The sequence below is a fragment of the Eucalyptus grandis genome, chromosome 5, assembly GCF_016545825.1.
Source record: "Eucalyptus grandis isolate ANBG69807.140 chromosome 5, ASM1654582v1, whole genome shotgun sequence".
NCBI lineage: Eukaryota > Viridiplantae > Streptophyta > Magnoliopsida > Myrtales > Myrtaceae > Eucalyptus > Eucalyptus grandis.
Genome location: NC_052616.1, coordinates 5420458 through 5445185, shown reverse-complemented (window position 1 = coordinate 5445185; position 24728 = coordinate 5420458). Strand labels below are relative to the sequence as shown.

At 38.8% G+C, this 24728-nt stretch overlaps 3 protein-coding genes across 4 annotated transcripts; 1 reads left to right on the top strand and 2 right to left on the bottom strand.

Annotated features, from left to right (window-relative positions):
* The first annotated feature begins 5910 nt into the window (after window positions 1-5910).
* On the top strand, window positions 5911-10737 carry LOC104445957. Its single transcript, XM_039312401.1, has 2 exons — window positions 5911-9105; window positions 9724-10737. The coding sequence occupies exons 1-2, from the start codon at window positions 5920-5922 to the stop codon at window positions 10618-10620; spliced, it is 4083 nt and encodes a 1360-aa protein (XP_039168335.1). The 5' UTR covers window positions 5911-5919; the 3' UTR covers window positions 10621-10737.
* Window positions 10738-12370: 1633 nt separating this feature from the next.
* On the bottom strand, window positions 12371-16501 carry LOC104443649 (deSI-like protein At4g17486). The gene is made up of 5 exons (XM_010057148.3): window positions 16212-16501; window positions 15728-15984; window positions 13977-14264; window positions 13495-13575; window positions 12371-12781 (listed from the first exon to the last, which is right to left on the bottom strand). Exons 2-5 carry the CDS (start codon window positions 15888-15890, stop codon window positions 12642-12644), a joined length of 672 nt encoding a protein of 223 aa, XP_010055450.2. The 5' UTR covers window positions 15891-15984; window positions 16212-16501; the 3' UTR covers window positions 12371-12641.
* Window positions 16502-18812: 2311 nt separating this feature from the next.
* Window positions 18813-22808, bottom strand: LOC104443648 (nudix hydrolase 8). Of its 2 annotated transcripts, none has more exons than XM_010057147.3 (9): window positions 22318-22808; window positions 21485-21765; window positions 20986-21051; window positions 20683-20820; window positions 20239-20316; window positions 20075-20125; window positions 19910-19944; window positions 19406-19514; window positions 18813-19263 (listed from the first exon to the last, which is right to left on the bottom strand). In XM_010057147.3, exons 1-9 carry the CDS (start codon window positions 22427-22429, stop codon window positions 19057-19059), a joined length of 1077 nt encoding a protein of 358 aa, XP_010055449.2. In that variant the 5' UTR covers window positions 22430-22808; the 3' UTR covers window positions 18813-19056. The 2 variants fall into 2 exon arrangements, with proteins under 2 accessions (XP_010055449.2, XP_039168044.1); XM_039312110.1 differs by lacking the exon at window positions 22318-22808 and adding an exon at window positions 21881-22292 and having other exon boundaries at window positions 21485-21831.
* Window positions 22809-24728: the final 1920 nt, after the last annotated feature.

The following is a 24728-nucleotide window of genomic DNA, read 5'->3' as shown; positions in this document are numbered from 1 at the left end:
AAGTTTTTGTTTGAAGTTATGTGGAATTCGAAGTTTTTGTTTGAAGTTTGATCTGTCGTTTCAGCAGAATCTGCATGATCAGGTCAAAGATCATCTTTTTATTTGGCATGTGAACTAATGAATCACAAGGAGGTTTGAGTGGGGGAGTTGCTATGACCTGTGGACTATGTGAACTTGGGGTTCTAATTGACTTTGCTCTTCTTGAATGAGATTGAACTTCATTTTATTATTATGCAGTGCAAACTCTCACCATGAGAACAATAGTGTCTCTGCAGTAGAAGATGGGATTCAAAGCTTTTTATTTTTTCATAATTTGATCTTCATGGGTGCCGTTTTAGCAGAATCCGCATGATCTGGTCACTGAACTTCTTTTTGTTCGGCATATGAACTTATGTATCGCAAGCAATATATGGTCTAAGAGATTGGTTTTGTCGAGTTTTGACTGTTTTTGTCGAGTTTTGACTTTCAAATTGGTTACAAGGGCAATTTAGACCATGCATATTTTTTTAGGGTTTTTTTAAAGGGGCACTATAAAAGGTATGTGTTGCACGACACATTTCTAAATCTAGCCTCCACATTCTCCCTTCTCTTTGTTCCCTATCTTCGTGTTAGATCTTTAGATCTCGTGGCTCACCAAGTGATTTTTATGACATTTTTGGATTGCACTCTTGTACTTGTTGTAGAAGAAGCGAAACCTTGGTCTTTTCGGTCTTTGATTTTCACATATATTTTGTGTCTTGTGTTATTTTGATTTTGCTTTTATCTCTTCCTATTTGTGCTTCGATTTGTGTATCTTTTGGTGTTGTTCCATAACAAATCGGTATCAGAGCAAAGGAATTTTGCTCTTTTGTTCAAGAGGGCATCTATCAAGATCAAAGTGGCATCCTTCAATATCCAAAACATTTTCGGCTATAAAGGATCAAGATGAAAGCCTTGTTGTGTCAAGAAGGTTCAGTTAGAACCTGGGATAGTAAGTACCTCAACAATATGACTTTGGTTGAGATCAAGGAGATAGAAGAGAGGTTGCATAGTATTGTCCAATTGTCGTCATCCAACAAGGTGCTTCATGAGGTTGCCAATGAAGAAACAGTTTTGGGAGTTTGGAAGAAGCTCTAAAGCCTCTACATAAAGAAATCTTTTGCAACGAGATTATTCTTGAAGCAACATCTTTACATGCTAAAGATACAAAAAGGTACTCATATACAAGAACATCTAGATGAATTTAATAAGATCATTATGGTTATAAAAAATCTAGGTTTGGAGTTAGATGATGAAGACCAAGCCCAGGCCCTAATAGTGTTATGCTTACTATCGAGCTTGTATAAGAATTTTGTGAATTTTAGGTTGTATAAAAGGGAATCCATAACTCTTGAGGATGTGAATGCCTCATTGAATTTTATCAAGATGCGTACAAAGTTGAATGCGAGTGATAGCGATGATAAAGCCGATGGTTTAGTTGTTAAGGGAAGGTTGAACCACCATGATAGACGCAATAGTAGTAAAGGATATTTGAATTTTAGGTTAGGCCGAAGTAAGAACAAGATGGAGTGTTACTATTGTCATAAATTCGGACACTATAAAAATGAGTGTTCTTTGCTTAAGGCTAATGGAAGAAGTCGATGGATAGTTTCGATTCAGTTAGTCTGGTGAAGGATAACAAGTGAACTAATGCAAACTTCTTTGGATTTTCTTGTTGACGACAAATGGATTTTGGATTCGGCATATCCATACCACATTTATTAAAATAGAGATTGGTCCACACATATGAGAAACTCAAAGATGGTTCAGTTTTGATGGACAACAATGTGATTTGTATGATTGCGGGTATTGATACCATGTGGATCAAATGTGATGACAAGATAGTAAGAAATTTGACACACATTAGATATATTTCAGATTTGAAGAAGTACCTTATTTCGTTGAGCAATTTGGATTAGATGCATATACAAGGGTAGAGGTTGAGTTTTAAAAATTTCAAAGGGCTCCTTGATTGTGATGAGAGGTAACAAGAAGAATTCTATAAGCAAATGCTGTTGTGGGTTCGTCAAATATATCATCCTCTTTAGATTCTAAGATATGCAGTTGAGTCATATGAGCAAAAGAGGAATGAATACCTTGAGTAAATGTGGTTTTCTTTGTGAAAAGCATATGGTTTCACTTGACCTTTGCGAGTATTGTGTTTTCAAGAAGTAGCACAAAGTTTGTTTCAACATTGGGGTGCACTTGATGAAGGGCACAATTAACGACATTCACTTCGATTTGTAGGGATCTACGTAGGTTACATTTAAGAGTGGTGCAGTTTATCTTCTTACATTTATTAATGACTTTTCTAAGAAAGTCTAGGTTTATTTCTTGAAGTGTAAGAGTGACGTTTTTTATACGTTCAAGAAGTTGAAGATGTTCATTGAAAATCAAATCAGGATGAAGATAAAATGTCTCAAAACAGACAATGGTCTTGACTTTCATGGAAGTGATTTCAACGAATATTGTGAAGATTCAAGGACTGTTTGACATCAAATAGCAAGCACAAACTTCAACAGAATGGGGTGGCGAAGCACATAAATCAAACACTTCTGGAGAGAGCTAAGTATATGTTCTCTAATGTTGGACTTGGAAAATATATCTAGGCTAAAGTCGTGAACACGGCATGTTATTTGATGAATCGTTCTTTGACCACAAGTGAATGCAAGACTCCAAATGAGGTATGGTCAGATGAACCTTCATATTGTTCTGGTTTGAAAATATTTGGATGTCTACTTATTATTATGTAAAAGATGGTAAGCTTGAACTTAGGACCAAGAAATGTATTTTGTTGGTTGTGCAGATGAGATTAAGAATATGAGTTGTGATGTTCTAACCTACAATCACCAAAGTTTATAATCAATAAGGATGTTACTTTTAATGAAAAATTCCATACTTGATCAAAGAAAGGTTGTTGTTGATTCTACAAGTATTCAAGAGAAGAATGTTGGGAAAGAAGTTGAGTTTCATGTGGAGAATCCATGGAGGACATTTGAAGATGTTTCTATTTAGCTAGAAAGTGATAGTGAGCAACACGACTTAGATTCGATCAAAGATGATGCAAAAGAAGTTGAGCTACCTCAAACCTTGGCTAAGGAAGATCACGTCCGTAGGTTGAAACTCTCTTTTTATGGTCTCAAGTAATCTCCAAGGCAATGGTACAAAAGGTTGATGGCTTTATGTTGAGTTGTGGCCACTTGTGGAGTGCACATGACAATTGTGTGTGTGATAAGAGATTACATGATGGTTCTTGTGTTTATTTGTTGTTATATGTGAATGACATGCTCATTGCAGCGAAGCACATATTAGATATACAATGGTTGGAGAGGTGTATTCGCAAGAAGTTTCAGATGAATGATCTTAGAGTTGCCAAGAAGATTTTAGGTATGAAAATTCATAAAGACAAACGGGTTAAGAAGTTAAACCATTCACAAAAGAGCTTTATTGAGAAAGTGCTTAAGCATTTTGAAGAATGTCAAACCACTAAGTACTCTTTTGGCATCCCATTTTAGACTTTCTGCTTCTTTGCCGCCTAAAACCAAAGAAGATGAAAATGAGATGCCTCAGGTTTCATATTATAATGTTATGGATAATCTTATGTATGATATAATTTGCACTTGCCCAGTCTTAAGCAGTTAGTATTGTGAGTAGGCATATGGCACATCCAAGTAAAGCTCATGGCAAGCGATGGAATGAATTCTTCGGGACATCCGAGGTACCTCAAATGCAAGTTTGGTCTCTCACAGGGGTTGTGATATAGGATATTTGGTTGTTGACTTCATTAATTATGACTATACAGGCAATCTTAATGAAAGGTCTTTACTGAGTTATGTTTTACACTTGGTGGTTCTGCTGTTAGTTAGAAAACAATCTTATAGGACATTGCTCCATTGTCTACCACTAAAGTAGAGTACACGGCAGTAACCGAAGAAGTGTTTGGTTACAGAACTTGGTGTGAAATAGGAATGAGGCTTTGTTACATTTTGCAATAACTAAAAAGCGACCCAAATGACCAATAACACAACGTATCACAAGAGAAGAAAACATATCAATATCCGATATCACTTTGTGCTTGATGAAATTGCCAAGGGTACGGTCACGATGAAGAAAGAACCAATAGCAGATAACCCGACGGATATGTTAACCACACCAATTGCTTGAACTTAATTGGCCTTCCACGATTTGAGTTGCCAAGGCAAAGTTGATGTGTTTCATCCCTTCTTTTCTACACCAAGTACGTTCACGTAGCCTTAAAGGTGTGTGTCGTCAATTCCGCCATTTTAGAAGTGGCCTTGTGTGGAAGGCAAGAGGTCTTTAGGCATAATGCTCTTCTAAAGATTTGAAGTCAATGCAAAAATTTGTTGAGTTTTAACTTTCAAATTGGTGAAGAAGGCATTTTGGACCATGCAAATATGTTTTAGAGTTTCTTGACCATTTTGAATTGTGCTATTGTACTTGTTGTTGAAGAAAATAGTGAAATCCCTTTTCCTTCTCGTGATTTTTTCCTATTTTGGGTTTCCATGCATATGTTGTATCTTGTGTGGTTTTAATTTTGCTTTCATCCCTTGTTATTTGTGCTTCAATTTATGCATCTTTTGAAATAAAAGAACATCTCAAGTACCAAAACTTGGAATAAGGGATACTTAAGTGCCAAAGATTAAGAAAGTGATCCTTAAATGTCATTTTTTTTTAAAAAAAATGGGACACCCGAGTGTCAAGTTTGGCAAACTCTACCGGAAATCTTACATGGTAATTTTTTTATTAATATTACTCACCTAGGTAGCTCTTCGGAGAGCTAACTCAACAAAGAAGCCAAAACGACGTTATTTTGACACAGATTTAAATTTCAATATAAATATCAATTAAATTAGATTAAATTAAAACAAAAAAGTCGTAGAATTGTGAGGGCCGAACCCTCGCCACCACCTCCCCATTGTCGCTAGTGACCCCAGCCAACCAACAACAAGGGACTATGAGCCCTTGCCTAGATCTAGGGCGAGGGTCACAGCCCTAAGGGGTGGTGGCCCTTGGCTCGGCTGGGCGAGGGCTTATAGGCCCTCACCGTCGATCAACTAGGGTCGCCGGCCCCGGCCAAGACTCGGCAACCCCGATTGACCCTCCCCCCATCGTCGTTGGCCCTTCTTGGCGACGGTAGGGAGGCAGCGATAGAGGGGCAAGAGTTGAGCCCTCAACCGCTTGCAATCTTCATCTTCTTCCTCTCTTTTTTTCAAAAATAAATAAATTTAGTTTTAAATTTAATTTAATTAATATTTATATTAATTATCTAGCCACGTCAGCAAAACAATGCCATGTTTACACTTATCTAGCTATGTCGGCATGCAAAACAACGTTATTTTGCACTCGTCTCACCAAAAAAACACCATGTCGGCATTTTGGCCGGATGTTCTCGCTGTTGACACTAAATTAATCCATTTCGCTCCAATTTTGCTACTTAAGTGTCATTTTTCTAATTTTTGACACTTAAATGTCCTCCATACCAAGTTTTGACACTAAATTAATTCATTTCGCTCCAATTTTGCTATTTAAGTGTTATTTTTCTAATTTTTGACACTTAAATGTCCTCCATACCAAGTTTTAACACTCCAGGAGTCCGGATGTCCATCTTTTAGTATTGTTCCACAACAGTTTTCATGGTGAAGCACAGTTTTCTTTCATAGTTCATTGTTTGTGGTGATGGAGTTGCTTTTTGCACTTGAGTTCCATGCACACTGATGAACCGGGACTGCCTCACGTTCTCAATGCTGGAGTTAAGAGAGGAACTGTGAGGTTCTGAAACCGAAAAAGCCCAGCATTGTTCTTCATTGGCAGAAGTTCTTTTAAATATTTGGAATGAACTGACTGAGATTACATTCTTCTTAATATTAGGCTAATTTGAAGATGGAGAGGATTGAACATTTCAGCCACCCACACTGGTTGACAAAATGCACGATCAGGGCTTATGATGAAGAAGTTAAATGCTTTGCGTGCATGAAGTGCTGCTTGAATCAATACTACAGCTGCAACCTGTGCCGATTTTTTCTCCATGAGGAATGCGCTAAGTTGCAGACAGAGTTCCCTGCACATCCCTTGCATCCTGTCCACCCTTTGACCCTCGGGCCAACAGCATATTACATCGGAAGCGTCTACTGTCATGCCTGTGACAAAAGATGCCATGGTTTCACATTTCGGTGTGAGCAGTGTGACTTTGATCTCGACATTGACTGCGCTCTAAAATCCAGCAATTCTAGAGTCAAGGACCAATTTCAGCACTTCAGCCATGACCATCCCTTGGTATTGGAGGAGGTGATCGCTCATGACGAGGAAGCTTGGTGCCAAGCTTGCGATAAGCGCTGCTCGAGCAACACGTACACTTGCAGCTTGTGCGAATTCTTCCTCCATAAGTCATGTGCAGAGTTGAAGAGGGAGCTCCGACACTGGCGGCACAAGGAGCATGATCTGAAGCTGCGCACTAGTAGTAGTGTGTACGACGGAACAGCGTGGTGTAATCTCTGCTGGAAAAGGGTTCGTGGCTTTGTGTACCACTGTGAGATTTGTGGATTTGACCTGGATTTAGAATGTTCGCTCCAATTGCCTCCCACCTTGGAAACCGGAGTTCAGAGACAGGAGATAGATCATTTTAGCCACAAGCACCCGCTGACCCTCGGAGAGGAGAGGCAAGATGATGTAGTCACGTGTGCAGCTTGTGGTGACGATTGTAGCTCATGTCAGATCTATAGCTGTGAGGAATGTGGGTATTTTCTCCATGAATCATGTACAAAGTTACCACAAGAGATGAAACACCTCGATCACAAAGAACATCCATTGAATCTCCAGGTTGCCTTATACAGCAACTGTGATATTTGCAAAGAAGGAATTAAGGGCTTCACGTACCGCTGTGAACAATGTGATTTTAATCTGGACATTGGATGTGCTCAGATGCTTTCCATCGGACCTGGAATGGCAAAGCAAGTCGAAGACATGAAAATGAAAATTTCTGGTCATGACCACGTGTTGACAAGGTGCGCAAAGAGGGAAGAGGAAGGAGTTGTTTGCAGTGCATGCGAGAAACCATGCTGTGGTCTCGTATACGCCTGTGAGGGTTGTGGATTTATTCTAGATGAAGGTTGCGCAAAGTGTCGACATTTCTTTCATCCGCTCCATGAGCTCACCCTCCAGCACATTGATTCAGTGGTTTGCTGTAGTGCCTGTGAAAAGAAGTGCCGTGGCTTCACCTTCTCGTGCAGGGAATGCACGTTCCATTTGGATGTTGCCTGTGCTTTGATTACTGAAAAAATACATAATTTCAGTCATGGACATTCTTTGAAGCTAACTAAAATGGAATTGAACTGTAAGTGTTTAGCTTGCAACCGATCATTCTCAAACTCAAGCCAGATATATGGCTGTGAGGATTGCAACTATTTTCTCCATGAATCATGTGCCAAGTTACCATTAGAGAGGAGACACCCCTATCACGGAAGTCATCCCTTGAAACTCCAAGTTGCATCATATAATTACTGTGATTTTTGTGGAGAAAGAATTCAGGGATTCACATACTGCTGTTATCAATGTGATTTCAACCTGGATATGAAATGTGTGGGAATTCCTTCGATCAGCGCCGACATGATGAAGAAAGTCGAAGGATTGAAAATCAGAAATTTTGCACATCACCATGAGTTGACAGGAAGCATGAAGAGGAAAGGGTATAAAGTTGTTTGCAGTGCATGCAAGAAAAAATGTACCGGTCTGACATATGCCTGCGACTGCAAGGATTGCGGCTTTTTTCTCCACAAGGGTTGCGCTGAATTGCCTCAAGAGTATGCACACTTCTTTCATCCAGGCCACAAACTCAACCTCCAGAGCAGTCATTCAAAGGTTTTCTGCAGCGCATGTAAAGAGAACTTTCATGGCTTCACCTTCTCTTGCAAGGAATGCAAGTTCCATTTGGATGTGGCATGTGCTATGATGGCTGAAAAATTAAATCATGGTGAATATATTCACCATCTTTGTCACGGACATCCCTTGAGACGCACTAAAAAGGAGTTCGAAGGTCAGTGTTTAGCTTGCTATCGATCACGCTCGGACTTTGGGGAGGTATATAGTTGTGACCGCTGCAATCGGTGGGTCCATATTTCATGCACTGAACTACCGCAGAATGTCAGACATTTTCGTCATGATTTTCGTAAGTGTGACGGTAAACTCACCTTGGAAGCTAAACGTGCCTTAAAGGATGGGCAAGGGAAAAAGTGCGATGCCTGTCACTGGGTATGCCGGGGGTCTGTATTATACCATTGTAAACTCTGTAATTGCGCCTTTGATGTTGAATGCGCTTTAATGCCCTCTGAGACCCCCAAAGGTGCACAGACCAATTTTTTTCCTGCTGGCCATGGGCACCCGCTGCAGCTGTGTAGTATTAAAGAAGAAACTAAATTTCACTCATGCTCCGTGTGCGACAATCCTTGCAACAATCCTCACAATGATCCTGCCTATAAATGCACCAAGTGTGAGGTGTTCATTGTCCACAAATCATGTATTGAATTGCGGCAGAGTATCCTGAGACCTTCCCATCATGAACACTCTATGAAGCTGATCAAGAAAAGCAGATTTACGTGTGCAGCCTGTCGCAAATCAAGTTCAGGCTTCAGTTATGACTGCAACACATGCCCTCCATTTTCCCTCCACATTGGCTGCATGAATCTCAAGCCCATCATAAAATATGGTGACCACCGTCATTATCTTGGCTTCTTCGAGAATATACACGAGAAAGTTACGTGCAGGTCCTGTCATAGAGGAATATTGCCTTGTTCCAGCAAGGAAATGGAAATGGAAACTGAAAACGAGCAGGGACTTTTTCGTTGTGTGAGGTGTGATTACAATCTACATTTATTATGTGGTCCATTACCTTGTTTAATCGAATCTGACAACCACAAGCACGTTCTACAACTTGAGGACAAGTTTGTTGAGGATGATTCAGGCGAGTATTATTGCGACGCTTGTGAGAAGAAAAGGGACCCAGAGAAGTGCGTCTATAAATGTTCTCAAAAGAATTGCCCATATGTTGCTCACTTTGAATGTATGAAACCTGAGGTATGTCTAGTTTCTTTTATACCTCGATATTTCTGTCACTTGCCGAAAAAGTTCATGTTACTCTGCAATTTCGAAGCAAGAAGCATGGAGTCACAGAGTCAGATGCTTCTAAAGTTTTCCTTCCGAACTATGTTCTTGTAATGCAATTTCAGTGAAAATGCGGAATATAGGACATGGATATGCTGTAGGAAAACTATTTTCCTGTATACAGCCTTGCCTTTTTCTTTTTTGTTTTCAAGTCACGCAGTATGTTGTCTTTCTCATCCGGGATAAAACAACTGTCCATGTTTCATAGCTGGTAATGCTAGTGTTCACTAATGGCCAATGTTCGCTGCTATCTATGAGAGTTAATTGGTTCACTTAATCCTAGAAAAAGAAGTGCAGAATCTGAAAAATCGAGTCCACGAAGTAAGAATATAATGCAAATTACCCAACCATTTTTCCAGATAAGAGAACTTTTTGGTCAGGCTACACAACTTGATCAGAAGAAAAACGACCTCGTCTTCATCCTCAGACTACTCTTTAACATACTTCATCTGTCCTTCGTTCACTTCTGCTGCAGCCATGACGTCCTGATTATGCTTCATAATGTCATCTCAATTTATGTACGATTGTCAGGTGCTACGTTTACTAAAGGGTGAGCAAAAAGAAGTGGAATTAAGAACCCTTGGTAATAAACGCATTTACTGTAAAGTAATGATTGAAGTCCAGGACCCAACCGAGATGGCTCTGAAGAACGAGGAACAGGCATCCGATGAATCAAGAGAACAAGACATATGGACCTTAGAGAATTTACTGGATGCTTTCATTCAAGACGAGCAAGCCAAACTTCCGGGCACTTTTCAGATTTTAAAGAAGGAAATGATAATGACAGGGCATGCATCTTTTTGGGGGCGGCTGGAATGTACTGGTAGCATTGCATCAGTTTCCCCATACTCACAGCAAACTTTCACTCAGTTCATGGACTGGAGAGAACCTGGCAAAGAGAACTTAGACTTCTCTACGATATTCTTTGAAAAGGAAGAACTTGTCAAAGTTGACAGATACACAGTCATCCGGAGCCTAGCCCCTATCCTGAAGCAGCTGCTCGAGAAGCGCAGAGACATAAGCACTGAGTCTGAGTTGAACTTGGAGTCGAAGAGCCTGATCTTTAACTTGCTATGCGGGGCAATAAGGAGCATGTCCACCACACAGGTCAACGAGCTCTCGGAGACCTTGCTCCATGATTGGTGGAACCAGGTTATGATGGCCAAGCATGCAGGATTCGAGATCCAATTTGCTTTGGATCATTTGCACGAAATTGTTCAAGCTTACTTTGCTCTCCGAGCAGAAGAAATTCAGAACCACAGGCTGAAAGAGTTGGAAGATCAAATCGGAGGTTGCCAGATTTCCTTGAAGGAAGTGACCCGTATAAGCAGGCAGTATAAGGAATCTGCAGAAGCAAGTTTGAGGCAGGAGCTGTTGGGCAAGGTGAAGGCGTTAGAGGGTAAAACAGTCGGCAGTGGGTTGCTGTGATGCTCATGCTCGCACGGGCATGCAACAGCTCTTGTTTGATGTGTTGTAAGAGAATATAAGATAGGAGATTGTACAATTGGTTTTTGATGCGGTATTGTGGATCTGCAACATTTTAATTTGTCACTCATGTGTGCAGCTCGTCTAGCCTGCGTTCATTATTTGCCCTTCTCATAATATTTTAGTCGATCTCTAATAGAATCTGACTGCTATAAAACAGCTTTGAAAGCAGTACTGCGACACCGCAAATTTAGCAGTCAAAAAGACGTTCGGCTACGGATCTGCTCCATAGCTGCTTCTATTGAGCTGAATCTTTCACCTTTGGCTCGCCTACTAAGAGCGCGAATAATAACCATTCTAGCCAGAAATTGATTCCTGGAAGAGAAATAAATTTTTCCAATTTTTTATTTCTAGATGAGTTTCTAAGCAAAAATAACCGTTTGATAACAATATAAAATTTCTACTCTAAAAATAGAAATTCGTTTGATAACGACACAAAATTTCTTCCTTTCGGACGGTGGTGGACCGACGGACAACGGTGGGCTAGCGACCGGCGACCGCAATGACCAACGACGAGCGACCGCGTGACCAGCCACGGTAGCCGGCAACCGACAGCGACGGATGGAGAACCGGTTGACAAACGATGAGAAAAATTTTATTTCTCATTTTTGTTCTAGAAATAGAGAAGTAGAAAATTTTTACTTCTGATTTCTATTCCAAACCTATTTCTGAAACAAAAATCTATTTCAGAAATAAAAAAAAAATTAAATAATTTTATCAAACGAATTTCTATTCTAGAAACAAATCTAGAATAGAAAAATTGTTTCTGGAACAGAAACAAGGGTTGTCATGCACCCCCCTAATCATGGAAGTTTGGTTGTAATAGATTCTTAGTGTCCCGTCCGTGTAGAGTGTTCGGGAACATGTTACCTGAACAGCAACCACAAAGAAGCCGGGAACCATAGGTACATTGAAGGAGATTCAGACATTATTGACGAAAAAAGAAGAAGAAGAATAAGGAGGGGAAGTGTTGTTACAAGGGAACAATACCAGCATTGTCTGTGTCCTAGAGCTCTCCATTGCAGTAAGATTGCAGCGAATCATCCCAGACCGCCAGTTGACGCAAGTTTCCTCATTGACGGTAACCATTGGTAAACAATCTTCTCATCTAGGTAACCAGTAAATTCGTGCCAATATGATATGTTTTGGGATAAACGTGGCATGAATGAATGTACTAGTTTGGAATAAATGGGGCACAAATATATTAGTTTGCGATATGACTAAACCAACAGAGTAAGAGTAAGCAATATGAAATTAGGAGTGAGGCATAGGTCTAAGGTAGAACAGGGAACAGACCAACCCAACCATAGGAACTAGTCCAATTCCAAGTCCTAGCAATAACCAATCCGATTCCCATCCTAGGTAAGAACCGAATCAGGAAGTAGGAATCAATGAATCTTGATTACGTGTTTTGAACTTTTTATTGTTTATTTTATTTTACATGTTCATATTTTATAAATCGTTACTATTGACAAATGGGAATTTTTTTTTTTTTTTTAGTAGTGCTTAGTTTCATGTTGCTTAACTAAAAAAGAAATAAAGAAAAGGAAGAATAAAATGAAACAAAAAAGGAAAGAAATTGGTCAGTTCTCAAGTAGACCCGAAGTTCTAGATTCCATATTAAGCAAGTTCCAAGTTTCAAAAACTAGGGAACCAGCCCCAATAAGATAAGTTCCAAGTGAAACTGAAACCGTCCTCGGAACCGCTTATCCTCATATAGAATTAGTGTAAATTCATAAGGTGCTAAACTGGAAAGAACGCCAACTGCCAAGGCACTCTAACCGGTTATTACCTGTAATAACAGGAGCAAAGTTATACACTTACGTACAATGAATCTACATCTATCAACTAGTATTGGGTACTCCTACGGGGACAGAGGCGATTTACAACAGATTGGATCAGGAAATCATTTGCCGTTCACCAATGGCTACAATTCAAATGCCAGTGCAATGGATTTTTAGACTTTAAAGGAGATCCTTGGCCAGTCTCACTGGTTTTTCCTTCAGAAATGCAAAATCTCCATCGGGCAAGGTCAGCAAGTGATCTAGCTCATCCTCTTCACTGTTCGCTGTTACAGACGAAGGAGGCGAGTCCAAGGCATCATCTTCAATAGCACAATACAGAACTGTCAAGACAAAGGGGAAACTGAACAGAAAAACAACTAAAACAGCAGCTTATTCCTCGCATGACGGGAAATGTTCAGCAGTCGCTGAGGACGCTTGTAGAAGTACCAGGAAGTCAGTCCACTATGACCTACGTCCCCCATTCTCGAAACTTGAACTTTTTTAATTTTTTCAGATCTCAATGATTATGTTCGAATAGGGATATCAATTCGTGTTCACACGTCATATTCCGGTTATACATTTGATTTTGGGGCATGTGCTAAAGAACTAACTTATTTAGAGTTTGTGTTAATTCGTGTCTTTTTCAAGTTTATTGATATTTGTTCGTATAAATGAGTCAAATCTTGTCAATTTGTATCAAAATTATTAGCCCTTATCAGTGCCAATTATGCTTTTGGTGACATCTATACGTACTACAACATACATGAGTCTATAATTTGATGCACTAAGGAGGAAAATTATCGACTGCTTATTTGAACTATGAATCATGCACTTTTACTATTTATTATAAATGTTAATTGTGACCATTAATTGGTCTATATAAATTCTCTAAAGTCCATTAATGAGAGGGGACTTTGTAAGACAACTATAGCTGAAAAAAAAAAAAAAAACAAGTACAAGTACAACAAATTATAATGATGAAGTCTAGTACAGGGTGAAAATGTGGAGGACACGACAGTTGCATCAAACTTACCAGAATATGTTGAATGGTCAGGCAGATGTCGAACTGCCGCAACCTGTATGCTTTGTGGAAGTAGGCAGTTGAAGAAAGAACCTGAAACGTCAGAAGATTCTTCAATCATATAAACAATTAACGACAACCGACAACTAGGGCATGAATTTCTGAAGCCAGAAAGAGCAAGTAGGCATAACCCAATTATGGGAAAAGCAATCTTTTTCTTAGTATGATCCAGTACGACATTTTTTTTCCCCAGTCTCCACCATTTTCTTGACAAATCGTCTTTCTGACATCCAAGATGCAGATGACAAGATTAATCTTAAATCACAGGCACTGGAGAGTCAATTTCTATCTAATGTTCTAGCAGATATACACCCTAGAGTACCAGAAATATGTAACCGTCCCAGAAGCTACATTTGCAATCTTGGGAAGGAGCTATGACTTTGTCAGATAATAAATAAGCACACAAGAAACGAATTTTGGATTTCAGCTCTCACCTAACCGGGCCAGTCTATTTACCCATCCAGGAATTGACTTTCCAGTCAATTCTTTGCACACTTCATCAGTGAAATGATTGCAATTCTTTGCAATCAAATGATAAGTGTCTCCATGATATTTTTTGCAGAGGTGCTCCATAAATGATTGAAATTCTGAACGAGACATGTTGGTACTCCCCAATAGCAGTGATCTTCTGAAGATAAAGCCAGGGCAACCTTTTGGTTCCACCTCGAAAACCCCACTTGAAGGATATTCATGAGCTCCAAATGCGTATTCTAAGCCATGGGCTAACCAAACAAAACCAAGAAAATGTGTCAGCATGTTCTCTTAGAGAAAGCTAAAGAAAAAGAATGGATAAATGGTCATCATAATTGAGCTAAACTGAGCACACTAATGATGTTAGTCAAGTGCTTCCATTGAATTTCCATTTTTTATACAACATCCACGAAAGGAGACTTAAAATGAAGGATTCTTAACAATTTAACCTAGCTCCAACCATAAAGAGACATCTTGATGTAACCCAATGGAGCAAATAGCAAATCAAACAACTCACGGCAACATGATGAAAGCACCAGTCATGTAGTCCTTAAACTTGCGAAGCTTTACGAGTTTCAGCTCCATCTCTAAGTTTCCAGAACAATAAGCTGAGTACTGACTAAATCTGAGAAATGCAGATTTCTGTCTATTTCTTCTAAAGCAGAATATGTTCCAGACTATCTCAGCCCAGCTCCATAGAAAGTAAAAATGCATCCTTAGACACATGGATACAGTTAAGTGAATCGTAACAAGGGAAAATGCAGGAGGAGAAAGTCAAAATAACGTGCCAATATACACAATTCTACCTAGCATTGCATCTTCATACGACAGTCAAAACCCAACAAATGCACGTGAACAAGTTATCCCTAACGTAGACATTGATCTCTCCAGCATAGTAACTAGTACACTCACATTTTTGAATGATGCAACTAAAGAAGAAAAAAAGAAAAGAAAAGAACATCCCCACAGAATCTGATTGATTTGGTTGATTATTTCTAAGATCTTCAGTGAATGGTTATGCCTAATGTAGACATTGATCTCTTCCACTCCAATTTTATTTTATGCCTCTTTTTGTCTTTTTACCTTCAGATACTAAACTTCCGGCAACCACTTCAACCTAATCCTTGACATATCACCCTTGATATGGTCGATAATGCCTGATGCAGCAAGATACAGATAAAACAGCTATCACTTAAGAACAATCAGTCACTTAACTCTTAAGACCATAAAAGTACATCCAACGCCCTTTAAGACAGACTGCTTATCTGGACTAATGCTGGTGTGTAAAACTCAATAACAATAAAAAGCTTTAAGCAGACAGCAAGTTGCAAGAAACATATTAGGACACCATATTAACTATCAGAGGGGGGAAAAGATTCAAAGCAAAGCCGTCCCAAATAAATCAATAGACAGATTTACTCATCAGTCAAGCCAAGCGTCTGTACATCAGGAAGAAAAATTTCTTGGCTCCACTAAAGATATGTTTCCATCAAGGGAAATCACTGTGATTCAACTAAGCATCAGAATTAAAAAGCAGCATGATAACCAACAATCCCTGCAATAGCCTCAGCCAAACTACAATCATCATTCATAGAACTATAAAGTGCAAATTCTTTTTAGTTCCAACTACAACATGTTATCAACGACGCATCAAATGCCACAGCTTCAACCAAAGAAAATGGCATATCTAGCTTGAACAATAAAAAGAACTCACCTTCAATACCCGAATGGAAAATCCCGAGCCCAAACCAGTAAAGATAGTTGTTAATTGGAGTGAGATCATAGACATTGAGAAACAAATCAGCACGATCGCGTCCTTCCTCCTTCACCAGGCTCGAGCCTGAGCTCGAGCTCGAGCCCGATCGAACCAACCTCATTATATTCTATCCTTCCACTCTAATTCTCCAATTAGAGTCACGCTACCACCAGCTCCACATCTCACAAGCCAAAGTAGAAACCTCTCAAAAGAGACTGGAACACATGGAAAACGAAAAGTAAGCACATTGCATCAAACCCCATTTCCAACATCAAGCCCATATAGAGAAATCCACATAAAAAATGTCAAGTTGATGATTCAAGAAAACCCATGTTCTGATTTCAGCTTTCTCTCATAGTGAAGCCGTTTTCTCAAGAACCGAAGGGAATTCAGCGAAAGCAACCGATACCCAGAATCGAAAAGAACATCTTCTTGGCCTCACCTCGCTAAATTTGAAACCTTGGCACCCAGAGAGAGAGAGAGAGACAGAGGCTTTGCAACTCACAAAAGGAGAACTAGAGAGCGTAAAGTTGAAGATGATAAATATCCAAACAAGGGAAGAAAAGGGGGAAGATGATATCGGTCGAATTGGCGATTAATTTGGGAGGAAATCAGGAATTTGTGAGATCAAGAGAGTGAGGAGGAAATCGGAGGCGGCCGAGAAGGGAATTCAAAGGCATTCACCACTCCTCTGTTTCTTCTGCGCGTCTGCACCTTAAAAGTGCCATTTCGGGTTTACTTTATGTTTCCACTTGTTTATCAATTTTGGATTTTCAAATTTAAAGTAAAAGAAAATCACAAAAAAATCTCAAATTATATTTACTTTAATATATTTATTCTTTTTTTTTTTATACTAAAGGTCCCAAATTTGCACTTATTTTATATTTCATCAACGTTCCAGTAACGAACACCATTAAAAATCTGACTACATGAACTCTAGAAAGCAAGCAGTGTTAAAATAGCACCCACATTGCTTAAATAAAATTAAAACGACATTTTTTTATTGAAAAACTATTGACAAAATCTTAACGGATGGTAAATATGTTACACAAATACAAGTTTGGAAAGTTTAAAATAAATGTGCCACGGTAGATATTTGAATTTTTTATGTCACGGAAAAGAAAATTCAAGATAAATGTGCATAACATATATAATTTGAAACTTTTTGTGACTTTTTTTTCCTGACTTCCATTATTTTACACTCAAACTCAATTATTTGAGGCTGTAAAGAATTTAAAAATTTTGGTTAAATTTTTCTTTAAAAAAGATTTATTAAATATGTTAATTAGCATATTTTCCTTCGCTTTCTATATCATTTTCAAAATGGAGTACATAAAATATAGTGAATTACCACTGCTATGTGAACTGCTTAAGGCGCTATAATTATCTTGGTCTCCATTTATCACACATTATGCTAACCTAGTTAATTAATTCTTATTTGTTTAGCAAAAATAGGGCACCGATATTGTTCATGGATTATATTAGATCGACATGGAAAAGGAGAAAATGATTTTCCAACAATAAGTTCCGTCACATGATATGCACCGAATAAATTTAAATTTTCTTATGTTCGTTGTGAAATCGACCTTTGCCGACAGCAGTTCTGAATTAACTGTAAAAAAACTGAAAAGCCTTTTTGCCGACGGCAATTGTGATTCGTGAATCCGTAGTAATGGCCGATCCTTTTCAGGAAATGTGGGCCAACCCAATATCCGGAACATACACTTGTCCATTCATTCATTAAATAATATGTAAGATCATTTGCAGTTTGTGCTTTGCTGTCAAGCACTGTCACTGGTTACTGTGTTTTCTTTTGTATTTTCATTGTATTTTGTAAACAGAAAAAACGCGATAGCTTTTAAACTTCAAACCTATCATGTATACCTCGAACCACTCGAACCAATTCAAGGATAAGCGATTTCAAAATCTACCAAACAATGGCCAATTCCTTATATTTATTTCAATTTTTATTCATTTTTTCTTTCATTTTTAAATTAAGTAAAACGAAAGTTAAAGTAACGATAAATATCTATCCATTAAAAGATAAACACATAAATAAAATAAACAATAAAAATTTTAAAATACACAACATAAAAAGTTAGGCTCTCTTATTCCTGATTCGAGTCTTAAAAGTTTCAATTCCGAGTAGGAAACGGATCACGTTTCAAAAAATTTGGAACCAGGAACCCATGCTCATCCCTTGTAAGATCAACATTGTATGGATATTGCAGATCAAAATACATATTACAAGAAAGCATTAAAAGGACAGTTGGGTTGTGGATGCGTTTCACGTTCCCTCTACTGCATTTGTGAAAAGGACAGTTTCGAGAAGAAGCAAAGCCAAGCTTTACAGAAATATCAGATTCACTTCATTCATCTTTTACTGTATTGAGACCAAGATATATATACTCCTAAATACTCTACCATAAGTCTACAACTAAGTGGAATATGCACCGATCACCCTCTATATACAATGTCCATCACATTCTCTGCTTTACGAGAATGTGATGGACATTAACACTATTTTGAAGTCCAATTGCAGTTTGCTTGATAAACAGATTTTCGAATATACTGTTCTGTCACATTATATGCATCGAATAAATTTAAATTTTCTTACATTCTTCGTGAAATTGATAGTGGCAATGGGAAAAAAAAAAGGAAAATTGTTCATTCTCAACATTGACAATGTTGGCCTGCCTGCTATGGAATTCAACATTTCAAATGCGCCAGCGAAAGGCAAGAGTCTTGTAAAAGATTCTCAAATACGTGATATATAGTCCTGCGAAAGCTGTTCTAATTTGCTCATTTTGAGGAGATACACTTGTAACTGTAAAAACTGACAAACCTTGCCGACAGCAATTTATGAACTGTAGAATGGCTGGGTCCTCTTCAGGAAATGTGGGCCATCCCAATATCTGGAACATGAACTTGTCCGTTCATTTTTATAAAATATCTACACATCATGCCAGTTTGTGAATAAGGACAATTGGATGAGTTGCGGATGCGTTTCGCGTCCCTCTTCAAGAAGAAGCAAAGCAAAAGCTTGACAGAGAAATCACCTTTATTCATCTTTTAGCGTATTCACTGTAGTACAACTAAGTGGATATACAACAGTCACCTTGTATATACAATACCCGTCAAATTCTCTGCTTTACAATAACTATGTGCATTGAGGAAGACCTCTGTAATTACATGTTCATTTTGCCTGTTGCTGCAACATTCGGTAATATAACTGCTGGAGATGGCAATGAATGAACTAAGCTCATATTCAAAAACCCATAGAGGCTTCAGCTTGCTTGGCAGTTTGAATCTCGAGAGTCAATGACGTTATAGTACAGGGAGGATTGCCTGCCGTCAAACTTGGAAATCACTTGATGAGTCGATAAACCGCAGTAACGTTGCCCAAGCCGAGCAACGCAGATGTCGATGATTTTCTTGAACATTGAATCGCCTTGGATGAGTGGCTGCTCCACAAACTCTTCTAGTGGCATCCACTGAGTCACAATATCAATATAAATTCCCCAATAAGGCATTACACTATTTTGAAGTCGCATAACAGTTTGCTTGATAAACAAATTTTCGAGAAACATAGTGAAAAACCCTGGTTCTTTGCTCCAGGGTCAAGTAGGTACCCACCTTGGCTGCTTCAATCTCAAAATCATCAACAACAATCCGGGTCGATAGGGGTTTTAGCATGCAGATAAAGAACAAGTCTGACTTTTGAAAGGCCACATTGTGAACATGCCTGAAAATAGAATCAATTTAGAAAGAATGTCAGGAGTCTGGCTTGACGAGACGAAGCGGAAACAAGATATCCATTCAGCTTCGAGATTAATTTCAAGAGGACAATTTCTTTTTGTCATGGCGCTATGCATTCTTATAAGAAAGGCTGACAGGTCATAGCCTGGTACAATCCTGATTTGAAATTTCTCGTTTGGTTTAATATCAACTTTGACCAGTGAAACACAACCATACTTGATTGTCGTTCGAAGTAATCTTAATGAAAATAAATCCATAACTCATTCCTTCCATATGAACATAGTCCAGTGCCACATGATATAAATTGAAAGTTTCACCGAGACAGTTTTTTAGCATAATATTTAGACCAGAAGCAAACAGGCAAGGCACCGATAATGTTACCTGAATGCTATCACTTCCATAAACTCTGTATCAATCTGCAGAGAGAAAGAACTTAAGAATGATTAAACTAGAACTGATTTATTCAGAACTCTTTTGTACAGATTTTTTTTTCTTGTAGACTACATGGATTTTAGACGAGAATACTTTTGCCAAGACAAGTCTTACCCCTGTTTCCTCCTTGACTTCTCTGACAGCACCAGCAAAAATCTCCTCCGACTGATCAGAAAAGATAAAATATACAGAATGAATAAGAAAAGCATGTTCTTACAATCATCTGCTAACTTTAATTTCACCATTACACGTGACACTCTTCGAATTAAAAGCTCTACCTCAAGAATAAATCCAGTTGGTAACTTCCAGAGGCCGTGGCATGTTGGAGGACAGTACTTCTCTTGCACTACGAGAACCTACAGCAAGTTTGTCTCTCTCTGTTATTGATCATGATAGTAAAATTAGATATTGACACGTCTAGCTGATATAAGAACTATTAAAAGCTCCCACAATATTCATAAACTAAATCAAACTCTTTGATACCATCACAACTTATCAGTACTCAACAAAACAATTTTCGCATTGTGGCAACTTATTTTTGGCTCTGTAACTTCAAATCTCCAATTACTTTTCTAAGACATGAGCTAATTCTCTTGGATTAGTGAGACACCTAAGTAGATAAGGTATAAAAGCCACTGGAGAAGGTGTTTACCAATTTCAAGCGAAAAAGACGAGCAGGTCACATTGCACTTACAGCGAATTACTGTGATAATCCAACTCACCTCATTTTTGTCATTGACAACAAAACCTCCAACTCCTACTTGATGAGAAGCATTAGCAGGAAGCATGCAAGGCCCGTCGGGAATCCAGTATGTCAGCATGACATATCCTCTTTCGGCATGATGATATTGAAAACCTTCCTACATTATTGAAGTAAATTGACTAAATTAATAATCGGCTCACTCTGTGAGTTTCTTTTATAGTAGAGAATTCTATATTTTTGTCTCAACCACCAACCATGAAAATAGCATAGGTAACTCATCACTTCATTGTTTTGTCATCAGATACTTGAGGACAAGGAGTACCTTAACAGCTATGGGAACAAACTCAGACAACTCTGATGGTAACTTAAGCCAAATTCCCTTCTTTCCCTGTAATTAATAGAAAGTAAGGAATATAAGTGCTATTATTAAAAAGGAGATATCGGTCAGAACAGAAAAATCCGAATGCCACTTGAAAGGAAATGACATGGAATTTACTCACACGGAATTACTAAGACGTTTGAAAATTTACCATCACCTAGAAACGATTAGCAATCATAAATATTCATGAATTCGGTTTGCAGATCAGTACAACTTGCCTCCATTTGAGGTCATTATTAGCCGAAAAAGTTGAATCTAGATAGTAAAGTTCTTAAGATTATAGCTTGTCCTATCCTTCTTTTAAACTAACACAGCTCAAGCACATTTCAATCACCTCACTCCTAATCTGCATGTAAAGTGTCATTTTCTTCTGTATAACTCAGACTCCCTCGATGAAGCATCAAATGTGTCTAGCAGCCATTTGAGCAAGTTAAAAACATACCTCTATTTTCCATTGACGAAGGGATAAACGAAGCATCGAGGCAAATAGATTTACTTCAGCTGGTAATTTATCTGGATCAACGACAACTCCATCATACTCATCGCCATAGGCATCAAGTACTCTCAACTCACAGGAATGAGGACTAGAAGCAGGTTTTAGTCCGTTGATGTGAATTGAATAAGTTTCTGTGGAAAGTTTATCCTGAGCAATTGAACCTACAGCTCGGACTGACAGATGCATATCCCTTGACGTCCTTGAATAAGAAGCCATAGCTAAAGCACCTGAAAATGATCATTGCAAAGAAAATATGACGAGCCACAATCTTGGCCAAGCCAAGTCCTTTGTTAGGAAAAAATAGTGTGACTGAATTTCAAACTTCAAAAAAGAAGACTCTTAAGAAAGAATGGTGATCGGTAGTTCCTTGTATGGCCGAGGGTAGTAAGACAAAAATGCATAGTACTTCATTTAACATTTATCACAAATATTCAACTAAACCAGCACAGATATGAAATATATTCCCACTCTTAGGTTCAAAAAGGGCGGATTCATACCCACAAAAGATTTGTATATCCCATTTTGCATCCCTTCATCATCTCCATTCATGTCGGATAAGAAAAGATTGCTAACTCATCACGAACTTCTAAATTGTCAAATACCCATGATTCCAGAAACTACCAATGTAATCCCAAGTACATCCAGCAAAAGAAACATTCAATTCTTGAGGCAACATGGAGAGCAAATGAGACAAGTTTCCAATCACATATCCCCAATAAACTTATACTGAAAGAGCACCATTTTATAAAAATGCTTCCCATGGGCAAGAAAAGCATTACCTCCGCAGCAAGAGGCCTGTAAGTTTGAGAACGAGCGCGACAATAATCTTTTTCCCATGTGGTTAGCCTCTGAAGCAAACAGAGACTTTGCCTCCAACAGTTTTAGCTCCATAATAACCAGCTCGCAAATGTGACCCCCACACACCTCACTCTTTTGCTAATTACCACCCCCCGCCCCCCCACTCGAACACCTATCTCACCTTAAATCTCTCGTTATATACTACCTCATTTCAAAGAAACAATGGAGCTGTCAGAAAAATCTAGAGATTCCCGAACAAGGTTGACAAGCAGGACCAAAACAAGGGAGCCTTGGAAGCGACGCCAATCGGCATAAACTAAGAGAAAACTGGGTAACGCATCACCCAGTGAAAGGAAGACTGCCAATCAAGAGAAACCGCAGAGGACTCTCACAAAATGGGCAAGCGCGTAAGGAGCTCTGAAAAATCTGGGCGGTGCAAATATCACAATCCCCAAGCAAACATTCACGTTTGTCGTTCGTGGCCATTTGGACCAACATGTGGTGGACAATCGGTGGCGTCCGACGAGGACAAGGAATGGTGGGAACCAACGTGTTTTCCGCGCGGGGAAAAAAAAATGCAAAGAGGGAGCAAAAAAGATCGGGGAGGGAGGGTAACAATCCAAAACATACAAGTGAAAGACCCAAGGGGTTGTCAAAGAGCAATGATTAGGAACGTAATTTTCACCCCGGCTTTCAGTGATGCCTAGAATTCTACAGCTTGAAGTGATTATATTGGGATTTCGCATAAAAATTAAAACTTCTTCGACAAAATTGAGGAGCCTTCAATAAACTTATGATTGATTGGATAAATTTTCTCAGATAAAATGTGATGTAACTTTTTATAATTTTCCAATAGATTAAGAAATCTTGAGAAAATAAAAGTCTTATCACTTTCTTCATTGCCCCTAATTGGTGAGGCCTTTTTCCAATCATATTTCTAATTAGCAAGTTAAAATTTTTTTACATCACCCATATATAAATTAAGAATGAGTGATGTTCATATCCAAAATATCTGAATTTTTGTATAGGGAAATATGGCCTAAAAATGAATTATGGGCTCTCTAAATTCTCGGCAATCTAAAAATTTTCGATAATAACAAAATTCTCATGCCATGGCATTATTATTATTATTATTATTATGGGATGAGAGAGTTGTCGTTTCCTCAAAATATCAAATAATCAATCAAATCCTCTGGACAAGCTCCTCCTCCAGCGCGTGCGCGGGGGGCGATCGCTGCCAATTGACTTTTCCGTGGACAGCAATTAAAGCACGTGACTAGTAGGAAGGGAACACGTGGACCAACGAAAAGGGGCGGGACACGAGCCGGGTTCTGAGACTAAGGGCTATGATCATCCAACGGTGGTCCCCCATCGGGACTTGAAGTTCCGCTGGATCTTACGGCGGATGGAAAGTTAGGTTCACCTGGAGCCGGTGCACCTAATCCTTTTCTCTCTCTTTTTGCCCGATGCGTGCTTGAAGTTCCATCGTTCCCGGGAATGGATAGTCCTATGCGACCGGACAAGACCCCGGCCGACTCAATTAACGTCGATTTGAGTAGCTTGAAATCAATAATGATCAACTTTTTTTTAATGAAAATTGGTTTTTAAACTCAAAGATCATGAGTGAGCTAAATCTCAATACAAATTCAATAAAAAATCATTACAGTCTAGAGTTACGGATGTATGTCAATTACGACTTTATCGGATGCCGTTTTCGATGGTAATTTTTAAGAATCATTCAAACATAGCTAGTGACTTCTGATCACCAACCATCTCTCAATCTTTGTCTTGAGCAATTACACTTTAAGAAAGGATGATCTTGAGTTTTGTGTTTCAATTTACACGAAAAAGACCGTAAGGATCAGTCTGTGAAAAGCAAGCAATCTATCGAAAGTTATCATCCAAGCTGTGAAATTGAGTTTTGGCAACTTCAGAGCAAACCAAAACCAATCGATTCCTATCTACCTTAGGCCTCTTTCAAAACCCCAAAAGTGGACTCCTCAAAAATGGAAACCCCAAGACTTCGGGATAATGAAGATCACCATCGATGGCTCTTTTGTAGCCAATTCAACGAGAAGAGCAAAAGCATGTGTCTATCGAGACTCATACGGATAATTGGTAGATAGTTTTGCAAAGTTGGTGGAAGTGAACTTAGCTGAACAAGCGGAAGCGATGGCGCTGGTGGAATCCTTACTTTCTCTCTCCTGATTTGAACTAAAGCTTTGAATGGAGTCCGATTGTGATGTACTGGTGAGAAGTGTTCTTGCTTCTTTTTCGTTAAGTTGGGAAGTATTGGCACTTGTTAAGGAAGTATTGGCACTTGTTAAACAAGCCAATGCACTATTAGCATCTTTGCGAGCCTCAGTTTAGCCCCACTATAGTAGGGAAACTA

Coding starts and splice junctions, on each gene's coding strand:
- LOC104445957 (XM_039312401.1), top strand. CDS start 5,920: ATGGAGAGGATTGAACATTTCAGCCACCCACACTGGTTGACAAAATGC. Junction 9,106..9,723: donor TTGAATGTATGAAACCTGAG/GTATGTCTAGTT, acceptor TACGATTGTCAG/GTGCTACGTTTACTAAAGGG.
- LOC104443649 (XM_010057148.3), bottom strand. CDS start 15,890: ATGAGGTTGGTTCGATCGGGCTCGAGCTCGAGCTCAGGCTCGAGCCTG. Junction 14,265..15,727: donor TTTCCATTCGGGTATTGAAG/GTGAGTTCTTTT, acceptor TTGTTTGGTTAG/CCCATGGCTTAGAATACGCA. Junction 12,782..13,494: donor TGACCATTCAACATATTCTG/GTAAGTTTGATG, acceptor GTGCTATTGAAG/ATGATGCCTTGGACTCGCCT.
- LOC104443648 (XM_010057147.3), bottom strand. CDS start 22,429: ATGGAGCTAAAACTGTTGGAGGCAAAGTCTCTGTTTGCTTCAGAGGCT. Junction 20,317..20,682: donor TTGTCAATGACAAAAATGAG/GTGAGTTGGATT, acceptor AACTTGCTGTAG/GTTCTCGTAGTGCAAGAGAA. Junction 19,264..19,405: donor TTGAGATTGAAGCAGCCAAG/GTGGGTACCTAC, acceptor ATTGTGACTCAG/TGGATGCCACTAGAAGAGTT.